Source organism: Oncorhynchus mykiss, chromosome 8, assembly GCF_057628025.1.
Source record: "Oncorhynchus mykiss isolate SJ-2025 chromosome 8, ASM5762802v1, whole genome shotgun sequence".
NCBI lineage: Eukaryota > Metazoa > Chordata > Actinopteri > Salmoniformes > Salmonidae > Oncorhynchus > Oncorhynchus mykiss.
Window position 1 is genome coordinate 25969862 of NC_143029.1, and position 20165 is coordinate 25990026.

Genomic DNA, 20165 nt, shown 5'->3' on the forward strand with positions numbered 1-20165 from the left:
GCTCCCCCTCTCTGCATGTAGGCTTGTTGTTGTCAAGAAGGGCCTTGTTCTTTAATGCACTAAAACTACTACAGCTGTGAGACAGCAGTATTGAACTGTTCCCCAGTCTTGTGAGTCCTAGAGGGAGAGGTATGTTAGAGAGCCAGCGGATTTGGGCAGTAGGCTAACGCGTACTAAAGAAACATTCACATTTGGGGACTGAGAGCAGCAGTCGTTGAGGGAAACAGATCATCTCATGGAGGTGACAGAAGAAACATGTTAATAAGTTCTCTCCTTGGTAACAGCTAAACAAAATAAAAGTTTGTTTGTTATTTGTTCACAAAGCTACGGAAGCAGTAGCTTCATCTACGTGTACTGTACAAATACTGAAGATTTGTCCCACATCTGGACACTGAATAATAATGGACCAATAACAACTGGTGGAGGTTTTAGGTGTTTATTAAATATGTTGAATACATCTACAGTTTGACATGTCTGTCATGACCTTCTGGGCAATGTGAGTAAAACAAATGTGTGTTTCAAATGAGCAAATAAACAAATTGGTGAGAAAGAGACAGACTTTCCCCGGGGTGTAGTAAAACTGTCACGTTACATAACAGAAAAGTTCAACAAACTGACCGGATTTGAAACCCCTTCTAGACCACTCGTTGTCTGCCAATTTCAATCATGTCAAGAGACTCCTTTCCCTAAATATCTCATTTTGATTCAGAAACAATTTCTTTCTACATCCCTCCAGGTTAGCCTGTCTATTAGATAAAGAGGGAGTAACTGAGGTAGCTACAATGAATAATTCCATGAGTCTGGGTGTTTAGGAGCCTCCTTGACATATGTTGTACTCTTTTAAGATATGTATGTGGGAGAGCTTCACTACATAGGCCTGGCCTGCATATAGGAACATGTACATCTGGTACCACTCTGTGCCAGACAGTGACATTTGGGACCGGCCACCTTTTAACCCTGAGATACTCCTCTCTTTCCTTACAGTATATAGAGATGTATCCTTGCAGGTTACCTGTGGAACCAAATGCACAAACTTACAAAACCTGTAAATTGTGAAGTGTCATCACATGGCGTACTTTAGTAGGAATGCAAAGGTAAACTCCTCGCTCTTTTCGAGGCTTGATGTTTCGAAAAAGTCTCAACAAAGAATCAGGACACAGATAATGGAGGATTCCCAAAGAAAGCAGCTGGCCCTGTTGAGAAAATGCCAGCTTCTGTAGAACACGCACGGCCTGCAGAACACTGGCGTGGTAAACCAGCAGCTACTGTGGAGAAGTTCTGGGGAAACAATAGAAGAGACATCTATTACTTGAACATCAACAGCTCCACTCTCATAATTCATCATGGTCTGGAGGGGCTCCAAAAGCCAAAAGGTCATTTTGGTTATGAAAATGAGCTGAAATGAACTGATGGTTACGTTGATTATAGACTCTGGTAATCTGAAAGGAATTATAGTTTTTTGTTTTTTGACTACCAATATGTCAAGCTCAACAAGGCAAGAGCATCTGATGACCAAAACTATAATTTTTTCTTCTTCTAAACTACTTACAGTGGGGCAAAAAGTATTTAGTCAGCCACCAATTGTGCAAGTTCTCCCATTTAAAAAGATAAGAGAGGCCTGTAATTTTCATCATAGGTACACTTCAACTATGACAGACAAAATGAGGGAAAAAAATCCAGAAAATCACATTGTAGGAATTTTTATGAATTTATTTGCAAATTATGGTGGAAAATAAGTATTTGGTCACCTACAAACAAGCAAGATTTCTGGCTCTCACAGACCTGTAACTTCTTCTTTAAGAGGCTCCTCTGACCTCCACTCGTTACCTGTATTAATGGCACCTGTTTGAACTTGTTATCAGTATAAAAGACACCTGTCCACAACCTCAGTCACACTCCAAACTCCACTATGGCCAAGACCAAAGAGCTGTCAAAGGACACCAGAAACAAAATTGTAGACCTGCACCAGGCTGGGAAGACTGAATCTGCAATAGGTAAGCAGCTTGGTTTGAAGAAATCAACTGTGGGAGCAATTATTAGGAAATGGAAGACATACAAGACCACTGATAATCTCCCTCGATCTGGGGCTCCACGCAAGATCTCACCCCGTGGGGTCAAAATGATCACAAGAACGGTGAGCAAAAATCCCAGAACCACACGGGGGAACCTAGTGAATGACCTGCAGAGAGCTGGGACCAAAGTAACAAAGCCTACCATCAGTAACACACTACGCCGCCAGGGACTCAAATCCTGCAGTGCCAGACGTGTCCCCCTGCTTAAGCCAGTACATGTCCAGGCCCGTCTGAAGTTTGCTAGAGAGCATTTGGATGATCCAGAATAAGATTGGGAGAATGTCATATGGTCAGATGAAACCAAAATATAACTTTTTGGTAAAAACTCAACTCGTCGTGTTTGGAGGACAAAGAATGCAACAGCAACAGTGTGTGAAAACCTTGTGAAGACTTAGAGAAAACGTTTGACCTCTGTCATTGCCAACAAAGGGTATATAACAAAGTATTGAGAAACTTTTGTTATTGACCAAATACTTATTTTCCACCATAATTTGCAAATAAATTCATTAAAAATCCTACAATGTGATTTTCTGGATTTTTTTTCTCTCATTTTGTCTGTCATAGTTGAAGTGTACCCATGATGAAAATTACAGGCCTCTCTCATCTTTTTAAGTGGGAGAACTTGCACAATTGGTGGCTGACTAAATACTTTTTTGCCCCACTGTATTTAAATTGTATCAAATATATCTGGCCTAGTTACACAGATGCATCTGACTTAGCTGCACATATATTTGAGAAAAGCCTCAATTGACCTTTCGCTAAACCCCACCCCAGAATTTTGGGCAAGCAATCACATCACTCCAATGGATAGCAACTGCCGTCAATTTCGACACCTCGGACAAGCTCACGTTTAAACCGCAGAAAAGTCAATGAGGGCTATGATAAAAATAGAGTTTTCTTTAAAAAAATATATGTTTAAATGTATACACAATTGAACAGCGCACCAGGAGTAATTGTGTTTAATTTCATTGTGTGGTTGAATTGGGAATTGGTCTTTCATGGAAAATGCTGTCCTGGGTTGCACCAGTAACCAAGGGGGGCGGGGCTTAGCCAAGGGTCAATTGCCCTTTAAACTAGGGCAAACTTTAAATTTGGATTTCACAGCAAGAGTGCAACAATGTGTTACTGTGGGGATTGAAGCACTTACTGTAAATTACAGTGTTCAATGAGCATAGTCATTTCATGTGAAAACTATTATTTTTAGGGACTAGGGACAGAGTTTTTCCTGCTCAGGTCTCATAGTCAGTACCAACTCCTGGCTCTAGTGTAGGTACACCATGTCATTGGCTGTGCTTTTAGAACAGATGACTCATCATTGCTATTTCCATGGTTAAGCCTCACATTAACTGAAACAAATCAGTGAAGCCAACACAGAGACAGAGTGATATCAGAAAGGCTGCCTGGGCTGCTGCGATACAACAGATTCTGACTGGTGGTGAAGTTGGCAACAGCCCTGAGAAAGAAAGAAAGGAACTTCCTGTTTCAAAATTGAAAAAATATGTAGTGGATGGAACTTCTCATGAATGTTTGCAAGAGCTCATTCTACCTTCTCTCTTGCACACACAGACTCTCTCTCACTCTCTCTAGAAGAACATGATGTCAACACTAATGGGTGCGTGTGTGACCTGAGTAATGTCTGCAGCTGTCCCTAATGTCATCCTAATATTTCTGTACTGAATGTTCTGTTACATCCCCAATGCATCATTACATGTAAGAATTCATATGTGAATGTACTGTGTGGTAATATATCCAACGAAACACACACAGAATGTCAGAAACTCACTGAGGAGTGCAGTAAGTAAGGGGTAGCTGGAGTTGTGTTATGACCTTAACACCACAGGCCATGGTTTATAATCACCCATTGGTTGTTATAGTTTGGGGGCGTACGTTAGGCGCTCTTGTGGCATTTACATAGAAGTCAGAGCAAATATTGTGTGCTACAGTTGTGTACACATCAATTTATGGGTTGTTCTCACATTCTAAAGGAGGCATCATGGAAACAATGGCAACCCGAATTCAACCATAATCGCTCCATTGAAGATGTAGTTCAAAAGTCTTAAGATTTACAAGGAACATTAGGCTGCTGATCTGAAGTCTTACATTTAACAAATAAATGAACTGGAGCGGAGAGCAGCTTTCAACCCGTCTGTTTAAAATGAGTTTAGATGAGGATTTAGCTGATACTGCCATGTTGTTGCTTCCAACACGGTACTAGGAAATATTCTGTTATTGGTCTCCACCGTCTCCTTAGTGATTTGTTAGTCACAAGATGAAACACAGGGGTGAATTAAGCTCAGATACACAGCCAGACTGTTTGGAATCATTTCCAAGACTGGGGAATTTTGAAACTTTTATATGGAGACAATTTTGTGCCAAGTCACTATCCTCTATTCTTCTAGTCGTTTTTTTTTTCTTCCAATAAATGAACAGACAGGAAGACTAGCAGGTAGACTGTTAGGTGATTTCATACTTCTGTTCAGTTTTGAAAAATAAACCTTTGACATTTGAACACCTGGAAATCTAAGTGTTACAGTCTGTCAATACAGTTTCAAGATATAACACATAAAGGATATCCTGATGGGGACACGGTAACAATGGTACATTTCTTTGTGGAAGGACTCAATCATCCTGTCAGCTGCTGGAAAATATCAGTGAATAAATGACAGAAGTGCACAAATACGTATTTATATGGTATATTTATGGAGTTCAGCAGTCCCTATGCAGGTTGGATTCTATGTACAAGGAAACAATAACTTGGCATAGGGATGCTTGAGGATGTGGTAGAATGTGTTCAGACTTGGGCAAACATTTCCATGGGTTTGCTTGTCATGGCCAAACACAACACCCATTGGACATTGGCATTGAAAGTATGTTTGTCAGGCAAAGAGGGCCATTTCTCCCACTCACAATACTGGAAAGCTCAAGTCAGAGCTAAATTAACAAGAGCTTTGGGGAAATAATTGTTTTAAGGTTTTTTAATGGGGTTTGATGTCATTTAAATCAGTCGTTAAATCAGTGGTCAAGTCGTCAAGACAGGATAATTGTGGAGTCCAACATATTGTGCGTTTGAAGGATCTGAAATTCTCTTCTTTCATGAACTTTACGTGTAAGTCTAAGGCACACATTTTCCTCCTAGTGCCCAAATGAATACTGAATCACTGACCAACCCAATGTACCTTCTCGGAAATACAGAAAAGAATGCCAGGTAATGCCGAAGAAAATGTAATGATTAACATGGTTTTGGACCAAATGTGAGAGGTTGTAGATCTCTAAGTGTAAATGATTAGATTAGCGTTGAAATATCAATACCCTGTAACCATGGATTGGTCTGTCATCTGAGTAATTTGGCCACAGTTTGACTCCAAACTTCTTGTCATTACTATCATCTTACTGTTAGTCTTGCAGTGGAGGCTGCTGAGGGGAGGACGTTCATGATAATGGCTGGAATGGAGTCAGTGGAATGGTATCAAACATGTGGTTTCCATGTGGTTGATACCATTCCATTTACTCCATTCCAGCCATTACTATGAGCCGTCCTCCCCTCAGCAGCCTCCGCTGGTCTTGTGTGACATAAAACTACAAGATCCCCAGTGGAGTAGGAGAGAACATTGTAACTTATGCTGTAGTGAGCAAGTGGGATAATAAGTATTGCTTTACTTGCCAAACTCTGATGACGATTATAATTGTGTGAATGATTTTTATAATTATAAAAAGGAAGTGATTTCTCCACGCTGTGACGTCTCAAAGATGTCATAATAACATCTGTCCAGGGTAGTAACACAGGCTGTCTGTTTTTCCCCCCTCAGTGACATCACCAGATACATACTCACTCTTTACTCACTGCTTCTGATCAGACCCGATCGGCCGAAATGTGTCCACTGGCACACGGCAAGATGACGCAAGCCAGACAGAAGCAGTGGGTCACTGATGACAACAATGCTTACACATAACCACCACGTTCTGAGGAAGAAGTCTGTGGGGGGGGTGTGGGTTTCTTTGGAGGTGACAGAATAATCACTCTGTTGCCAAACTAAATCATGTCAAATGTCCAGGAATCACCACAACAGATGTAAACAGACCTAAACCACGGTAATGGAAAGTCAGAGGTGACTGTTAAGTGAAAGTCCCCATTTTTGTTGGCTTGTAACAGAAGTGTGTATTTCCCCATCCGGCAGCCGTCTGAGCAGGACGTTGTCTGGGTTGGAGTGCCCACAGGGTTCCAGGCTCCTGGTGGTTTGAGATCAACAGGAGAACATGAACACAACGAAAGAAAACCAGTGTGATGTGTTCACCATGCAGACCTGGGAGAGGGAGGAGACCATATTAAACTGGACCAAGCGTTGGGCGGAACAAAGTGCCTGCTTCATTAACAAACAATACTGTAGCAAACACGTGAACATGCTTGCATAATATGCATATTATATAATGTAACACACACAGGTGAAACTGTGTGAGTCCTGTGACATAGAAAACCCTAGAAGGCAAAAAACACACTTGGGCTCATGTAAACCCAATATGCAACATGTATATTAACATTAATGTGATGTCATATGGCTTTGCTACCCTTACAAAAAAATTCAAGAAGATGTGGATGTGAACAAATCACATGACATTTTCACATGAATCAGACATGTGGTTTTTGGGCCTGTGTGAAGTTTTGCATGTACATATTCCCCACGTGATTATTTCTCACGTTCATTTTTCATTGCTTCCAGCTGCATCTGTTCTCCAATACAGGGACAGACCAGGACTGACCCTGCTTAGCTTTAGAGGCAAACCAGCCGTGGTGTCACGTTCGTTGAAATGAGTGGACCAAGGCACAGCTTGCGTAGAGTTCCACATTATATTTAATAATGAAATTTACAACCAAAACAACAAAGAAAATAACAAACGTGCAGTAATACAGTGCTCAAGGCAACTAAACACAAAATAAGATCCCACAAACAACAGGTGGGAAAAGGCTGCCTAAATATGATCCCCAATCAGAGACAACGATATACAGCTGCCTCTGATTGGGATCCATACCAGGCCAACATAGAAAACGAAAAACAAGAATGCCCACCCTAATCACACCTTGACATAACCAAATAGAGAAATAAAAAGGCTGTCTGAGGTCAGGGCATGACAAGTGGGATGCAGGCTGCTATGTTGCTTGAATGAACGCACCAAAACTTGTAACTGGATAAAAGGCAGGGAAAGCGAAGGCCAGGGTAACATAATCAAGGATAGGGAAAATTGCAGGAAAGAGGGAGTGTGGGTGGAGTGAGGGGTGTTTTATTTAATTACACAATTATTTTTTTGGATCGCCGAGGTCCATTTACAATTTTCCTGCTCTCGCATTTGAACGTTATTTCCTTGCATTGTTTTTCTATCTATAATTTTGTGTTTATGTTTTGCTTTCAATGTCATTATTTTTGTTTGCAATACTAAGAAATTTGTTCTAAACTTCAGAAGCTTTGCTTGATATTGATGGCACAAAAGTAACTCACTCACTAGAGGACTGTACAATATAATACTATTAATGTATTAAAGGTGTTTAAAGGCAGGGAAGGGTCAAAACCGGGAGGACTAGCAAAAGAGAGATCAGAAAAAGCGGGTGCACGGAAAACGACGCTGGTTGACTTGACAAGACAAGACAAACTGGCAACAGGCAAACAGGGAACACAGGAATAAATACCCAGGGACTAATGGGGAAATTGGGTGACACCTGGAGGTGGGTGGAGACAATAACAAAGACAGGTGAAACAGATTAGGGCGTGACACATCAATGATATTAAAATTATAGTTTTAACCATGTTTTTAGGCTATACAGTGTTTGTTTACATTTACGTTGTTTACGGAGTTTTCTTTAAAAATTGATTTTCACTTTCAGATGTGGAATTGCAAGTTCACATGTGAAAAACAATCACTTGTAAAAATCTAATATGCAGTTTCATACCTGAAAAATGTTCACGTGAAAATATCACGTTCACATTTGTGAACTTACAATTCCACATAAAAGTGATTTTCACATGTGAAATGCTGTTTCTTTACATGACATGTTTTTTTGTAAGGGCAATAATAAATCCTTCCATTTGAATGCATAGCAGGGGTTTAACAAATGTCAAAATGCCTAAAATACCTCTTGAGAAAGTGAACAGTGATAACTTTACAGGAGTCTTGCTTCAGGCATTTTGCTGGGATCACATCTTCTTTCCAGATGTCGCAGGGTGTATGAAAAGATCTGGCCGAGTTCACTCAGTCCTGCTGAATTAATAAATATTGTTTCCAGATGAGGAAGGAATCTTTTCAAGTTGCTCTGGGGGAAAGGGTACACAAGAATGTGCCTCCCTCAACCTCCCCAAACCATGAGGTGCATCCTCATTTCATTGGATTAGTTTTTTTCTAAATTCCCATGAGCTTGACTTTGTCTGAGGATCGAATACCTACAGTGGGGCAAAAAAGTATTTAGTCAGCCACCAATTGTGCAAGTTCTCCCACTTAAAAAGATGAGAGAGGCCTGTAATTTTCATCATAGGTACACTTCAACTATGACAGACAAAATTAGAAACAAAATCCAGAAAATCACATTGTAGGATTTTTAATGAATTTATTTGCAAATTAGTATGGTCAGGGCGTGAGTTGGGGTGGGCAGTCTATGTTCCTTTTTCTATCATTTGGGATTTCTGTGTTTGGTCTGGTATGGTTCTCAATCAGAGGCAGCTGTCAATCGTTGTCCCTGATTGAGAACCATACTTATGTAGCCTGGTTTCACCTTTGCGATGTGGGTGATTGTTTTCTGTTGAGTGTTGGTATCTGTGCTAGACAGGACTGTTTTGTTCGTTTGTTCGTTTGTTCGTTTGTTCGTTTGTTCGTTTGTTCGTTCGTTCTTGTGTTTGTTCAGTGTTCATTTACTTCATTAAAAAGATGGACACTTACCACGCTGCGCATTGGTCCTCCGATCCTTCCTACTACTCCTCCTCATCAGAGGAGGAAGACAATCATTACATTATCTGGGAAGAGCAGAGCAGGTGGGTAATTTCCAAAACAGCAATATAATCATCAGGGGACAACCCTAGGCTCTCTGATACTAGTTATTCTAAGAACAATGTGGGTTAAGTAGCGGTTAGCTATAGGCCTCCCTGTTCAGGGGGAGGTGTTCCCAGGCATACATGGAGAGGGGTCAAGCATTCCAGAATGTGCAGGCTTCTGATCATTACCCAGGGCCTGCCTGGGTACTGGGTAATTATCAGAGGCCTGTAACTTTCATCTAAAGTCAAGTTCCTCCCTCAAGTGCTCTTCCAAGAGGACTCCTGTCCTCCATATTTCACACACATTGGCCTAGAATCCCAGGCATGGGATCATGGACTCAACGGTAGTTAGGTATTGGAGACTTTAGAGATGACAAATCATATTTATGAAAACATGTCCAAAAAGGGGAATACAAAAGAACATTTCACTTCCTCAATCGACTAGTCTTGTGAAACATACAGGAGGAGCTGGTACAATAAACTACAAATCCTTAGTGCTGTGAATGCAGCATTTTCACCCTTCCCTGCCATGTCTACTCTCACCATGTAATTCAGCCTCTTTAAATAATGTAATTCCCAGTAGGTGAAAAGAAATGAGTCCTTGTGTTTGTGTTGACTTTCTAGCCTCTGAAGTTATGTGCTGTTTGGACTATGAGTACCCCTCATCTCCGACTTGAGTGTTGAAGAGTTGTGCATGGTCCAGCTGAGGCCCAGCCATATGTGTTTGTTCTTGTAACAGGGATTGTCACAAGTTCATAATATTCCTGTCATCGTGCCAGACTGGCCAACTCTCGGGAAGGCTTATTTTTCACAGAGGGGAGATGTTGAGAACTATAGGGTTGTTCCTCCTCCCCATGCTCAGGGGGATGGAAACGGTGTGTAGGAAGAAGGAGAAAGGAGAAATATTTGCTTTAATGTGGAATTAGTCATGTCTAGGGAAAATAGTATCTTGGGGGTCAGTGTTTTAATTTTTTTTTCACCTTTATTTAACCAGGTAGGCAAGTTGAGAACAAGTTCTCATTTACAATTGCGACCTGACCAAGATAAAGCAAAGCAGATCGACACGTACAACAACACATGGAGTAAAACAAACATAGTCAATAATACAGTAGAAAAATAAGTCTATATACGATGTGAGCAAATGAGGTGAGATAAGGGAGGTAAAGGCAAAAAAAGGCCATGGTGGCGAAGTAAATACAATATAACAATGGTAGATTTGCAGTGGAAGAATGTGCAAAGTAGAATACAGTAGGGGAAGAGGTAGTTGTTTGGGCTACATTATAGATGTGCTATGTACAGGTGTAGTAATCTGTGAGCTGCTCTGACAGCTGGTGCTTAAAGCTAGTGAGGGAGATGTGTTTCCAGTTTCAGAGATTTCTGTAGTTCGTTCCAGTCATTGGCAGCAGAGAACTGGAAGGAGAGGCGGCCAAAGGAATAATTGGTTTTGGGGTGACCAGAGAGATATACCTGCTGGAGCGCGTGCTACAGGTGGGTACTGCTATGGTGACCAGCGAGCTGAGATACGGGGGGACTTTACCTAGCAGGGTCTTGTAGATGACCTGGAGCCAGTGGCGACGAGTATGAAGCGAGGGCCAGCCAACGAGAGCATACAGGTTGCAGTGGTGGGTAGTATATGGGGCTTTGGTGACAAAACGGATGGCACTGTGATAGACTGCATCCAATTTATTGAGTAGGGTATTAGAGGCTATTTTGTAAATGACATCGCCAAAGTCGAGGACCGGTAGGATGGTCAGTTTTACGAGGGTATGTTTGGCAGCATGAGTGAAGGATGCTTTGTTGCGAAATAGGAAGCAAATTCTAGATGTAACTTTGGATTGGAGATGTTTGATGTGAGTCTGGAAGGAGAGTTTACAGTCTAACCAGACACCTAGGTATTTGTAGTTGTCCACATATTCTAAGTCAGAACCGTCCAGAGCAGTGATGCTGGACAGGCGGGCAGGTGCAGGTAGTGATCGGTTGAAGAGCATGCATTTAGTTTTACTTGTATTTAAGAGGAGTTGGAGGTCACGGAAGGAGAGTTGTATGGCATAGAAGCTCTTCTGGAGGGTTGTTAACAGTGTCCAAAGAAGAGCCAGAAGTATACAGAATGGTGTCGTCTGCGTAGAGGTGGATCAGAGACTCACCAGCAGCAAGAGCGACATCATTGACGTATACAGAGAAGAGAATCGGCCCAATAATTGAACCCTGTGGCACCCCCATAGACAACAGGTCCTCCGATTTGACACACTGAACTCTATCAGAGAAGTACTTGGTGAACCAGGCGAGGCAATCATTTGAGAAACCAAGGCTATCGAGTCTGCCGATGAGGATGTGGTGATTGACAGAGTCGAAAGCCTTGGCCAGGTCAATGAATATGGCTGCACAGTATTGTTTCTTATCGATGGCGGTTAAGATATCGTTTAGGACCTTGAGCGTGGCTGAGGTGCACCCATGACCAGCTCTGAAACCAGATTGCATAGTGGAGAAGGTGCGGTGGGATTCAAAATGGTCGGTAATCTGTTTGTTGACTTGGCTTTCGAAGACCTTAGAAAGTCAGGGTAGGATAGATATACAGTGCCTTGCAAAAGTATTCGGCCCCCTTGAACTTTGCGACCTTTTGCCACATTTCAGGCTTCAAACATAAGCCTGAACAAAGATATAAAACTGTATTTTTTTGTGAAGAATCAACAACAAGTGGGACACAATCATGAAGTGGAACGACATTTATTGGATATTTCAAACTTTTTTAACAAATCAAAAACTGAAAAATTGGGCGTGCAAAATTATTCATCCCCCTTAAGTTAATACTTTGTAGCGCCACCTTTTGCTGCGATTACAGCTGTAAGTCGCTTGGGGTATGTCTCTATCAGTTTTGCACATCGAGAGACTGAAATTTTTTCCCATTCCTCCTTGCAAAACAGCTCGAGCTCAGTGAGGTTGGATGGAGAGCATTTGTGAACAGCATTTTTCAGTTCTTTCCACAGATTCTCGATTGGATTCAGGTCTGGACTTTGACTTGGCCATTCTAACACCTGGATATGTTTATTTTTGAACCATTCCATTGTAGATTTTGCTTTATGTTTTGGATCATTGTCTTGTTGGAAGACAAATCTCCGTCCCTTCTCAGGTCTTTTGCAGACTACATCAGGTTTTCTTCCAGAATGGTCCTGTATTTGGCTCCATCCATCTTCCCATCAATTTTAACCATCTTCCCTGTCCCTGCTGAAGAAAAGCAGGCCCAAACCATGATGCTGCCACCACAATGTTTGACAGTGGGGATGGTGTGTTCAGCTGTGTTGCTTTTACGCCAAACATAACGTTTTGCATTGTTGCCAAAAAGTTCAATTTTGGTTTCATCTGACCAGAGCACCTTCTTCCACATGTATGGTGTGTCTCCCAGGTGGCTTGTGGCAAACTTTAAACTACACTTTTTATGGATATCTTTAAGAAATGGCTTTCTTCTTGCCACTCTTCCATAAAGGCCAGATTTGTGCAATATACGACTGATTGTATTATCGCTTGCACAGTGCTCCTTGGGATGTTTAAAGCTTGGGAAATCTTTTTGTATCCAAATCCGGCTTTAAACTTCTTCACAACAGTATCTCGGACCTGCCTGGTGTGTTTCTTGTTCTTCATGATGCTCTCTGCGCTTTTAACGGACCTCTGAGACTATCACAGTGCAGGTGCATTTATACGGAAACTTGATTACACACAGGTGGATTGTATTTATCATCATTAGTCATTTAGGTCAACATTGGATCATTCAGAGATCCTCACTGAACTTCTGGAGAGAGTTTGCTGCACTGAAAGTAAAGGGGCTGAATAATTTTGCACGCCCAATTTTTCAGTTTTTGATTTGTTAAAAAAGTTTGAAATATCCAATAAATGTCGTTCCACTTCATGATTGTGTCCCACTTGTTGTTGATTCTTCACAAAAAACTACAGTTTTATATCTTTATGTTTGAAGCCTGAAATGTGGCAAAAGGTCGCAAAGTTCAAGGGGGCCGAATACTTTCGCAAGGCACTGTAGGTCTGTAGCAGTTAGGGTCAAGAGTGTGTCCCCCTTTGAAGAGGGGGATGACCGCAGCTGCTTTCCAATCTTTGGCAATCTCAGACGACACGAAAGAGAGTTTGAACAGGCTAATAATAGGGGTTGCAACAATTTCGGCAGATCATTTTTAGAAAGAAAGGGTCCAGATTGTCTAGCCCGGCTGATTTGTAGGGGTCCAGATTTTGCAGCTCTTTCAGAACATCAGCTGACTGGATTTGGGAGAAGGAGAAATGGAGAAGGCTTGGGCGAGTTGCTGTGGGGAGTACAGTGCTGTTGACCGGGGTAGGTGTAGCCAGGTGGAAAGCATGGCCAGCCATAGAAAAAATGCTTATTGAAATTCTCAATTATAGTGGATTTATCGGTGGTGACAGAGTTTCCTATCCTCGGTGCAGTGGGCAGCTGGGAGGAGGTGTTCCTATTCTCCATGGACTTTACAGTGTCCCAGAACTTTTTTGAGTTTGTGTTGCAGGAAGCAAGTTTATGCTTGAAGAAGCTAGCCTTGGTTTTTCTAACTGCCTGTGTATATTGGTTTCTAACTTCCCTGAAAAGTTGCATATCACGGGGGCTGTTCGATGCTAATGCAGAACGAAATAGGATGTTTTTGTGTTGGTTAAGGGCAGTCAGGTCTGGACAGAACCAAGGGCTATATCTGTTCCTAGTTCTAAATTTCTTGAATGGGGCATGCTTATTTAAGATGGTGAGATAGGCATTTTTTTTTTTTAAATAACCAGGCATCCTCTACTGACGGGATGAGGTCAGTATCCTTCCAGGATACCCGGGTCAGGTCAATTAGAAAGGCCTGCTCGCTGAAGTGTTTCAGGGAGCGTTTGACAGTGATGAGTGGCGGTCGCTTGATAATTTCTGTGAGATTGAGGGCATCAATAATAATGACTAAAGACTCTAAGTAATGACTAAGGAAAAACATGACAATGATATGACTCTGCTTTGAACCTTGTTCTTCAGAGAGGCTGGTAAACAAGATTACAATGCATTTCTCTCTTAAAAGTCTGGAAATTCTTAAATGAAATGTGTGAGTCAGCAAAAGACCGCAAACTAAATTATTTGTAGCTCAGTCTGACATATCTACTTGTCTACCGACATCACTCTCCAAGCTATGAGTACATAGGTTTGCCTGCAGCTACCGGTAGTCTGTTTAGATAGGATATGATAAAGCAGAGGCTATGACATGTCAGAGTTCGTTTTCCTGTCTCTGGAGTTCTGTCAACCTGATTAAATGGCCCGTTTCTTTGCATGTACTGAGTGGCACAACACAATTGCTGGAAACAGATTATTACAATGCGTCCAAACAACTCCGTTCTATTCTCAGTAGTAAGTGAATGCTGGCAATAGCAAGAGTCTCTGTGTGATCTCCTGTTGGAGAGGCCCTAAAGTACTGTGTGTGAACACACATTCCAACACAAGCACATCTCTTAGAATCAAGTCAGACCACGCTGCCAACACAGACAGCCTGCTAATAACCTGGCTTTATTTAGCAGGCCTTCTGAATTAAATCAACCAGATTCCAGCAAATAAAGTGTCACAAAGACCCACTGGACACAGACGTCAGTTCAACCTCTAGTTTTGATTTACATTTGGTTGAGTCGTAGGTAGCTGTTTAGCTTGCTAGCACATTCACTCATTTGTTTGTAAACAATTAGCAAGCTAGTTAGTTACCACATGTTCTCTTCACACAGTCAACAGAGTAACTAGCAAGCAACAAGATATGTCAAATAACAGTCTACAAACCACTTGGGGGCAAATAAATCATATTTGGTCATATTTTGGTCATATTTGACCAAGTCGCATGGCCAGGAATCAGATTTGTATCTGAGTGTCACTTCAAACTGCCAGTGTGAACAGGGCTTAAGAGTCCCGTGAAGCTATTTCCTGCCATTGATGTCTCAGGCGGCGAAATACAATATCCTAACAGTCAATTCCTTAGGATGAAGCAGAAAGGGTTGACAAAAGAAAGTAAGGTAGGCTGTGGCAGAAAGAATAGCAAAAATATGAATGGCTGGGTTGGGTCACTAGCAATAGCCTGAGGAATGCCAAATTAAATTGAGCGGAATTGTATACACTAGAATCAGATTATGTGGTTGCTGGGTTTGGCACTTCCAAGATAATAAATGTGAGTGAGTAAGATTTCAAATTTCTTTATTACACATGGTAAATAGAAATGGAACTTCCTTGTAGCCTACATGTATGTGGGATCATAATCACTGTCTATAATGACATTGCTATGCAAGTTATGAGCAGATTGCAGATTGCAGCTCATAACATGCAATGCTTTTGACAAAATTCTGCCAAAATGGTAACTTTTAAACATAGGAAAATATTCAAAATATGACATGTTTACATACTATTTAATAAGTGTCTTCCATCATTCTCCACAGTCTATAGATTTCCATTACGACAACATGAGTGAATCTAATTTAAGGTCATTTTGTCCATTTTCATAAAAGTTATCATCAATGTAGAGTTGGTTGGGAGTAGCCATCACAGGATATGGCTGCCATCTTCTGACAACGCTGACTCAGAGAGAAATCACTCCCGGGGGTTTTGATACAGGGAAGGTCATCGGTACAAACCTTTTCCCTTTCTCCTTATCCCCGGCTACACGCTGCAGGGGAAGACCTCCCATTTCCTCCATCCCATATGAAAGACTTGTCCTGCAGTGGACTCAAAGAAGTGGGCCCCTTTTGAGGTATTGTTTACTCAATGATAGGCTTCGGATATGTTGTTGGTGGCACCAACGAAACTGGCTCTGTCAGAATGTGGCTATACAAACATAAGTGTTGGAAAGAACAGGCATGGTTTCTTCCGTTCCGGATATCTTTGGTTTTCCAAAAATAAACAGTCTGCAGACACATCTTGAAGTTTCCCCTTGTAAGTTTTAAATAAATATGCCAAAGAGACATGACATTTTTTCCAGGTATATCAAGCAGCCAATAATAATCTACAAATGCCACTCCTTATCATACAATGTAGCCTACATAGTGGACTTCATCATGGCAGCATACCAATCAGTAGGACTAATCAAATATGAGGGTTGGACAGGTTTTATTTTCCGTTGCATGAACAAAACCACACCCACTTCCACTCCATTTCCCATTTCTCTCACTCCACCCATTTTATTAAAGCAAATATGGGAGCGCTGAAATAACATGCCTTCTCTATCTAGTAACATAAATTGTGTGGTGGGTATAGAGGAAGTAATCCCACCTTCCACTTCCTGGGGTGCATTTGTGCCACTCATGATTCAATCTCCCCCTGAGTGATTATGTTCCTACTCCTCCTAGGCTACCACCTCTGGACAAACAGAGAGACCCAGATATTATCTTGGTTGCCTCTAAATATTCGGCATAGCCTATGTAATAACATAATAATTCATGTATTCTAATATATCTTAAAACATATTGTCTTTAAATGACCTCATGAAGATGGTGTCTGTCTTCAGGATGTCTATTTGTGGATATACAGAGGTTCTAAAATGAATCCTAAAATAGCTCAGAATGTGACATCTGAGGTGCGATAAAGGCATACTCATGAGAGAGAGACCTGTAAATACTAGAAAAGTTAGCAAATTAACATCAAACACTGAAATATCTACGTTATCTACGTTTTTGGATTTTGCAATGATTTAAATATATTTCTAACTTAAATTTTAGGGCTTACATTTAGAAATGTGATTATTGGACTATAGCCTACTACAAATATCAATTTGGGGTGTGTGCCTGTGTGTGGGCGCATGCATCAGTGACACGATGGCACTAGTAATACGGGATGATGGGCCAGCCTGGTCTCATAGACTATAGACGTAACAAAGTAATAGTAAAATCGGGACATTCATATTAGTATGATACAGTATGTTAAGTTTGGTATGGTTACATAAGACAGAAGGTTACTTAAGGCCAAAAAACGAAAGTAGTGTGGTTGGCTGAGGTGGACAGGTGGCCGTATAACGCGAACATCTCGCGTTATACGGCGCAACTACTTACCATGTTAGCTAACCCTTCCCCTAACCTCAACCCTTTAACCTAACTCCTAACCCTAACATTAAACCCTAGCCTAGCTAACGTTAGCAACCTAGCTAACATTAGCATTAGCAACCTAGTTAACTTTTGTCACAACAAATTGGAATTCATAACATGTTATACATTTTGCAAATTCGTAAGATATTGTATGAATTGAAATTCGTAAGATATTGTACAAATTGCAATTCATAACATATACAAATTGTAATTCTTACAAAATGGATAATGGATATTCACAAATTAAGACATACAACACAAAACGTAACATTTCGTACAAATTTGAGTGTTACTACTTTTACTTTTACTATGTTAAGTCTACCCATGAGTCCAGGTTGCAGCCTGCCCAACTACAGGTTGAGAGAACTTGTTTGTTCTTAGTCAGCAACTACGCCATCCAAAAAGGAACTTCCTTCCTTGATCAATCGAAAACATGGAGGGAGGCTTTTATAAATGGCAGTTATCAGCAGTCTTAACGTTCATTCTACTAATCAAACCGTGCTTTATAAGCAGAGGGGCCGAGTAGCCTACATCTCTAAATGATATGCGAAATTGTTATATTTGATTTGAGGCGTAGGCTATTGTTAAAAAATGAGGGATACTGTAGGAATACTCGTTGCGTTAACATTCCTTTTGAGAGTCAAGGGGGAAGCCCCTCGTGGCGGATACTGCATCGAGAAGCAGTGCTTTGCGGTTTTCCAGGACCAAGTCGACTTTGGAACGGCACAAAAACATTGTGAGGATAATAATGGGCATAATGGACATTTAATGACAGTGCGATCTTTGATATCGCATAGCATCCTTTTAATATTACTCGGTATCCATACTGGAAATTATTGGATTGGTTTGCAGCTACCGAGCGGGCAATGCCCCGACCAAGCGTTGGGTTTACGAGGGTACAGGTGGATAACTGGAGATACTGAAACGGAGTTCCAGAACTGGGGACACTTTGATGATGTCTGCTCTTCAAACTGCATTTCAGTATCAAAATACGACTTTGAATGGAAGGAACAGCCATGCAACAGTAAAATAGATGGATTTATTTGTGAATATAAACTTGACAGTCCTTGCCAACATGTCATGGTAAAAGGGGACGAATCCGTTCTGTACGACAACCCATTGGGATTCAAGGGAGACAACCTACTGGTATTACCCCTGGGAACCATTGCAACGCTCAAATCCCTCGGATCGAAATACATATGTCACTCTGAACAGTGGATACAAGCACCATGGAATTGTGACGTGTTTAATGGTGGCTGTTCGCATGACTGTACCTCAGTTAACCATGAACCTGTATGCACCTGTCCACCTGGAAAAACTCTCCAGGACAACAACGTCACATGTGAATTTGCGCTAAATGACCCCTGCCATGACTCAGGGTGCGCGCATCTCTGCCAGAAAAAAGATGACAGCTACGCTTGCATGTGTCACCATGGGTACGCACTGGCAGAAGATGGGAAGGAGTGCAAAGACATTGATTATTGTGTCGAGGATAGACAGTGCCCGGGACAGAACAGTGAATGTGTCAATAGGCCTACTCTTGGTGGATTTGAATGCAGATGCCAGAAGGGATATGAGTTGGAAAATGACACATGCGTCGATGTGGATGAATGCTTCATGGGTCCATGTGAGCACGAATGCACGAACACGATAGGCAGTTACATTTGCTCCTGTTTTGATGGATTCATTTCAATGACAGAAGACGCCAACAGGTGTAAATTACTTTGTTTAGCAGAAGAGTGTCCCACAGAATGTGATCGTAGTAAAACATATCAATGCTACTGTCCAATAGGTTACTTACTCGATGACAGAAACGGGTCGTCAGTTTGTGTCGACATAGATGAATGTGAGATGGATTCCTACTGCCACAGTAATTGCACAAATACTTATGGAGGTTACCTGTGTTCTTGTGACGAGGGATTCGACTTGGTTGGTGAATATGATTGTGTTGAGAGAGAATCATCGGAGGGTTCAGGTTTTACGACACCATATACACCAAGTGCCAAGCATCCAACTGAGCGTCCTTTCACTGTAAAGGCGGGAGGTCTTCTTGGAATGATAGTATGTATTGTCGTTGTTATTTTGGTGATGGTTGTACTTATTCACCTTATACTGAAACGTCGAGGTAATTTAGACATTGCTTTCGAAAGCCAAGGCGTTGGTAATCACGATTTGCAGCAAGTCTCAACGGATAAGTACCACAAATTGTCATTTGACAGACATTTTATAATATGACAATTAATATGTTGTTGGATAACTTTGCCATTTTCTTTGTCATGCCTTGTTTACACGTCTGCAAAGGAGAATCAGCTGGTTTGAACTTGTAATGTTTTTATTTCATACAGTTTTAATAAGCATATATCAGAAATGGCTCACCTCATCACAAAAAATTCAAACCAATCTCATACGTGAACAAAGCCAGTAACAAAGTAAGCCTATAGGCTAACTTGCAATATATATATATATCCTATCAAATGATTATAAAAGAAAACATAATAAATTATTATTTAACTTCTTTGAGATTATTCTTGTTATTTACTCACTAAAACTCGTTATTGAAATGTAGCAAAAGCAAATAACAGCCTACTGTTTAGCAAATGGTCAATTAAGCAGCCATGCATGGAGGTATCTGCTTGCTCCACTTCCACTTTTATTTGTGCCAACAAGTTGAATATAGGCCATGAATTATATCAGTGGAAAAACTATAATGCATCTTTGGAGTAAGGCTGTGTGTGTGGGCGGCCTATATTGGGCTATACTGTTATTAGTTGGAGAAAAATAAAATGTTCATTCCTTCTTTATTGGAGGCTTAGTTTGGTATTTGTAACTTTAAAGGTCTAATAGAATTTCATGCAAATACCTGAAACCATATTATGTGTAAATCACCTAAAAGGGGCAATCAGTAATTGCTACATTCATTTTTTGACTAATGAATGTATTATATGAACCCATTGATTCTTGAATAATATATGATGTCATACCCCATCAGAACCCAAAATAT

The 20165-nt window shown here is 41.0% G+C and overlaps 1 protein-coding gene and 2 long non-coding RNA genes across 3 annotated transcripts in view; 1 reads left to right on the forward strand and 2 right to left on the reverse strand.

The window, feature by feature from the left end:
- Window positions 1–422: 422 nt before the first annotated feature.
- LOC149981472 (uncharacterized) overlaps window positions 423–20165 on the reverse strand; it is a 39983-nt gene continuing 20240 nt past the window's right edge. Inside the window, exon 2 of the long non-coding RNA XR_016497701.1 lies at window positions 423–1278. This is a non-coding gene — a long non-coding RNA (uncharacterized LOC149981472). The remainder of the gene's footprint in view (window positions 1279–20165) is intronic.
- Window positions 6902–9743, reverse strand: LOC149981473 (uncharacterized). The gene is made up of 2 exons (XR_016497702.1): window positions 8991–9743; window positions 6902–8497 (listed from the first exon to the last, which is right to left on the reverse strand). It is a non-coding gene; the product is annotated as an uncharacterized LOC149981473 (long non-coding RNA).
- Window positions 15146–19532, forward strand: LOC149981474 (thrombomodulin-like). Its single transcript, XM_090243037.1, has one exon. The coding sequence runs from the start codon at window positions 17756–17758 to the stop codon at window positions 19397–19399; it is 1644 nt and encodes a 547-aa protein (XP_090099163.1). The 5' UTR covers window positions 15146–17755; the 3' UTR covers window positions 19400–19532.

What these genes read in the sequence shown, in the direction of transcription:
- LOC149981474 (XM_090243037.1), top strand. Translation starts at nt 17,756, where the DNA reads ATGAGGGATACTGTAGGAATACTCGTTGCGTTAACATTCCTTTTGAGA.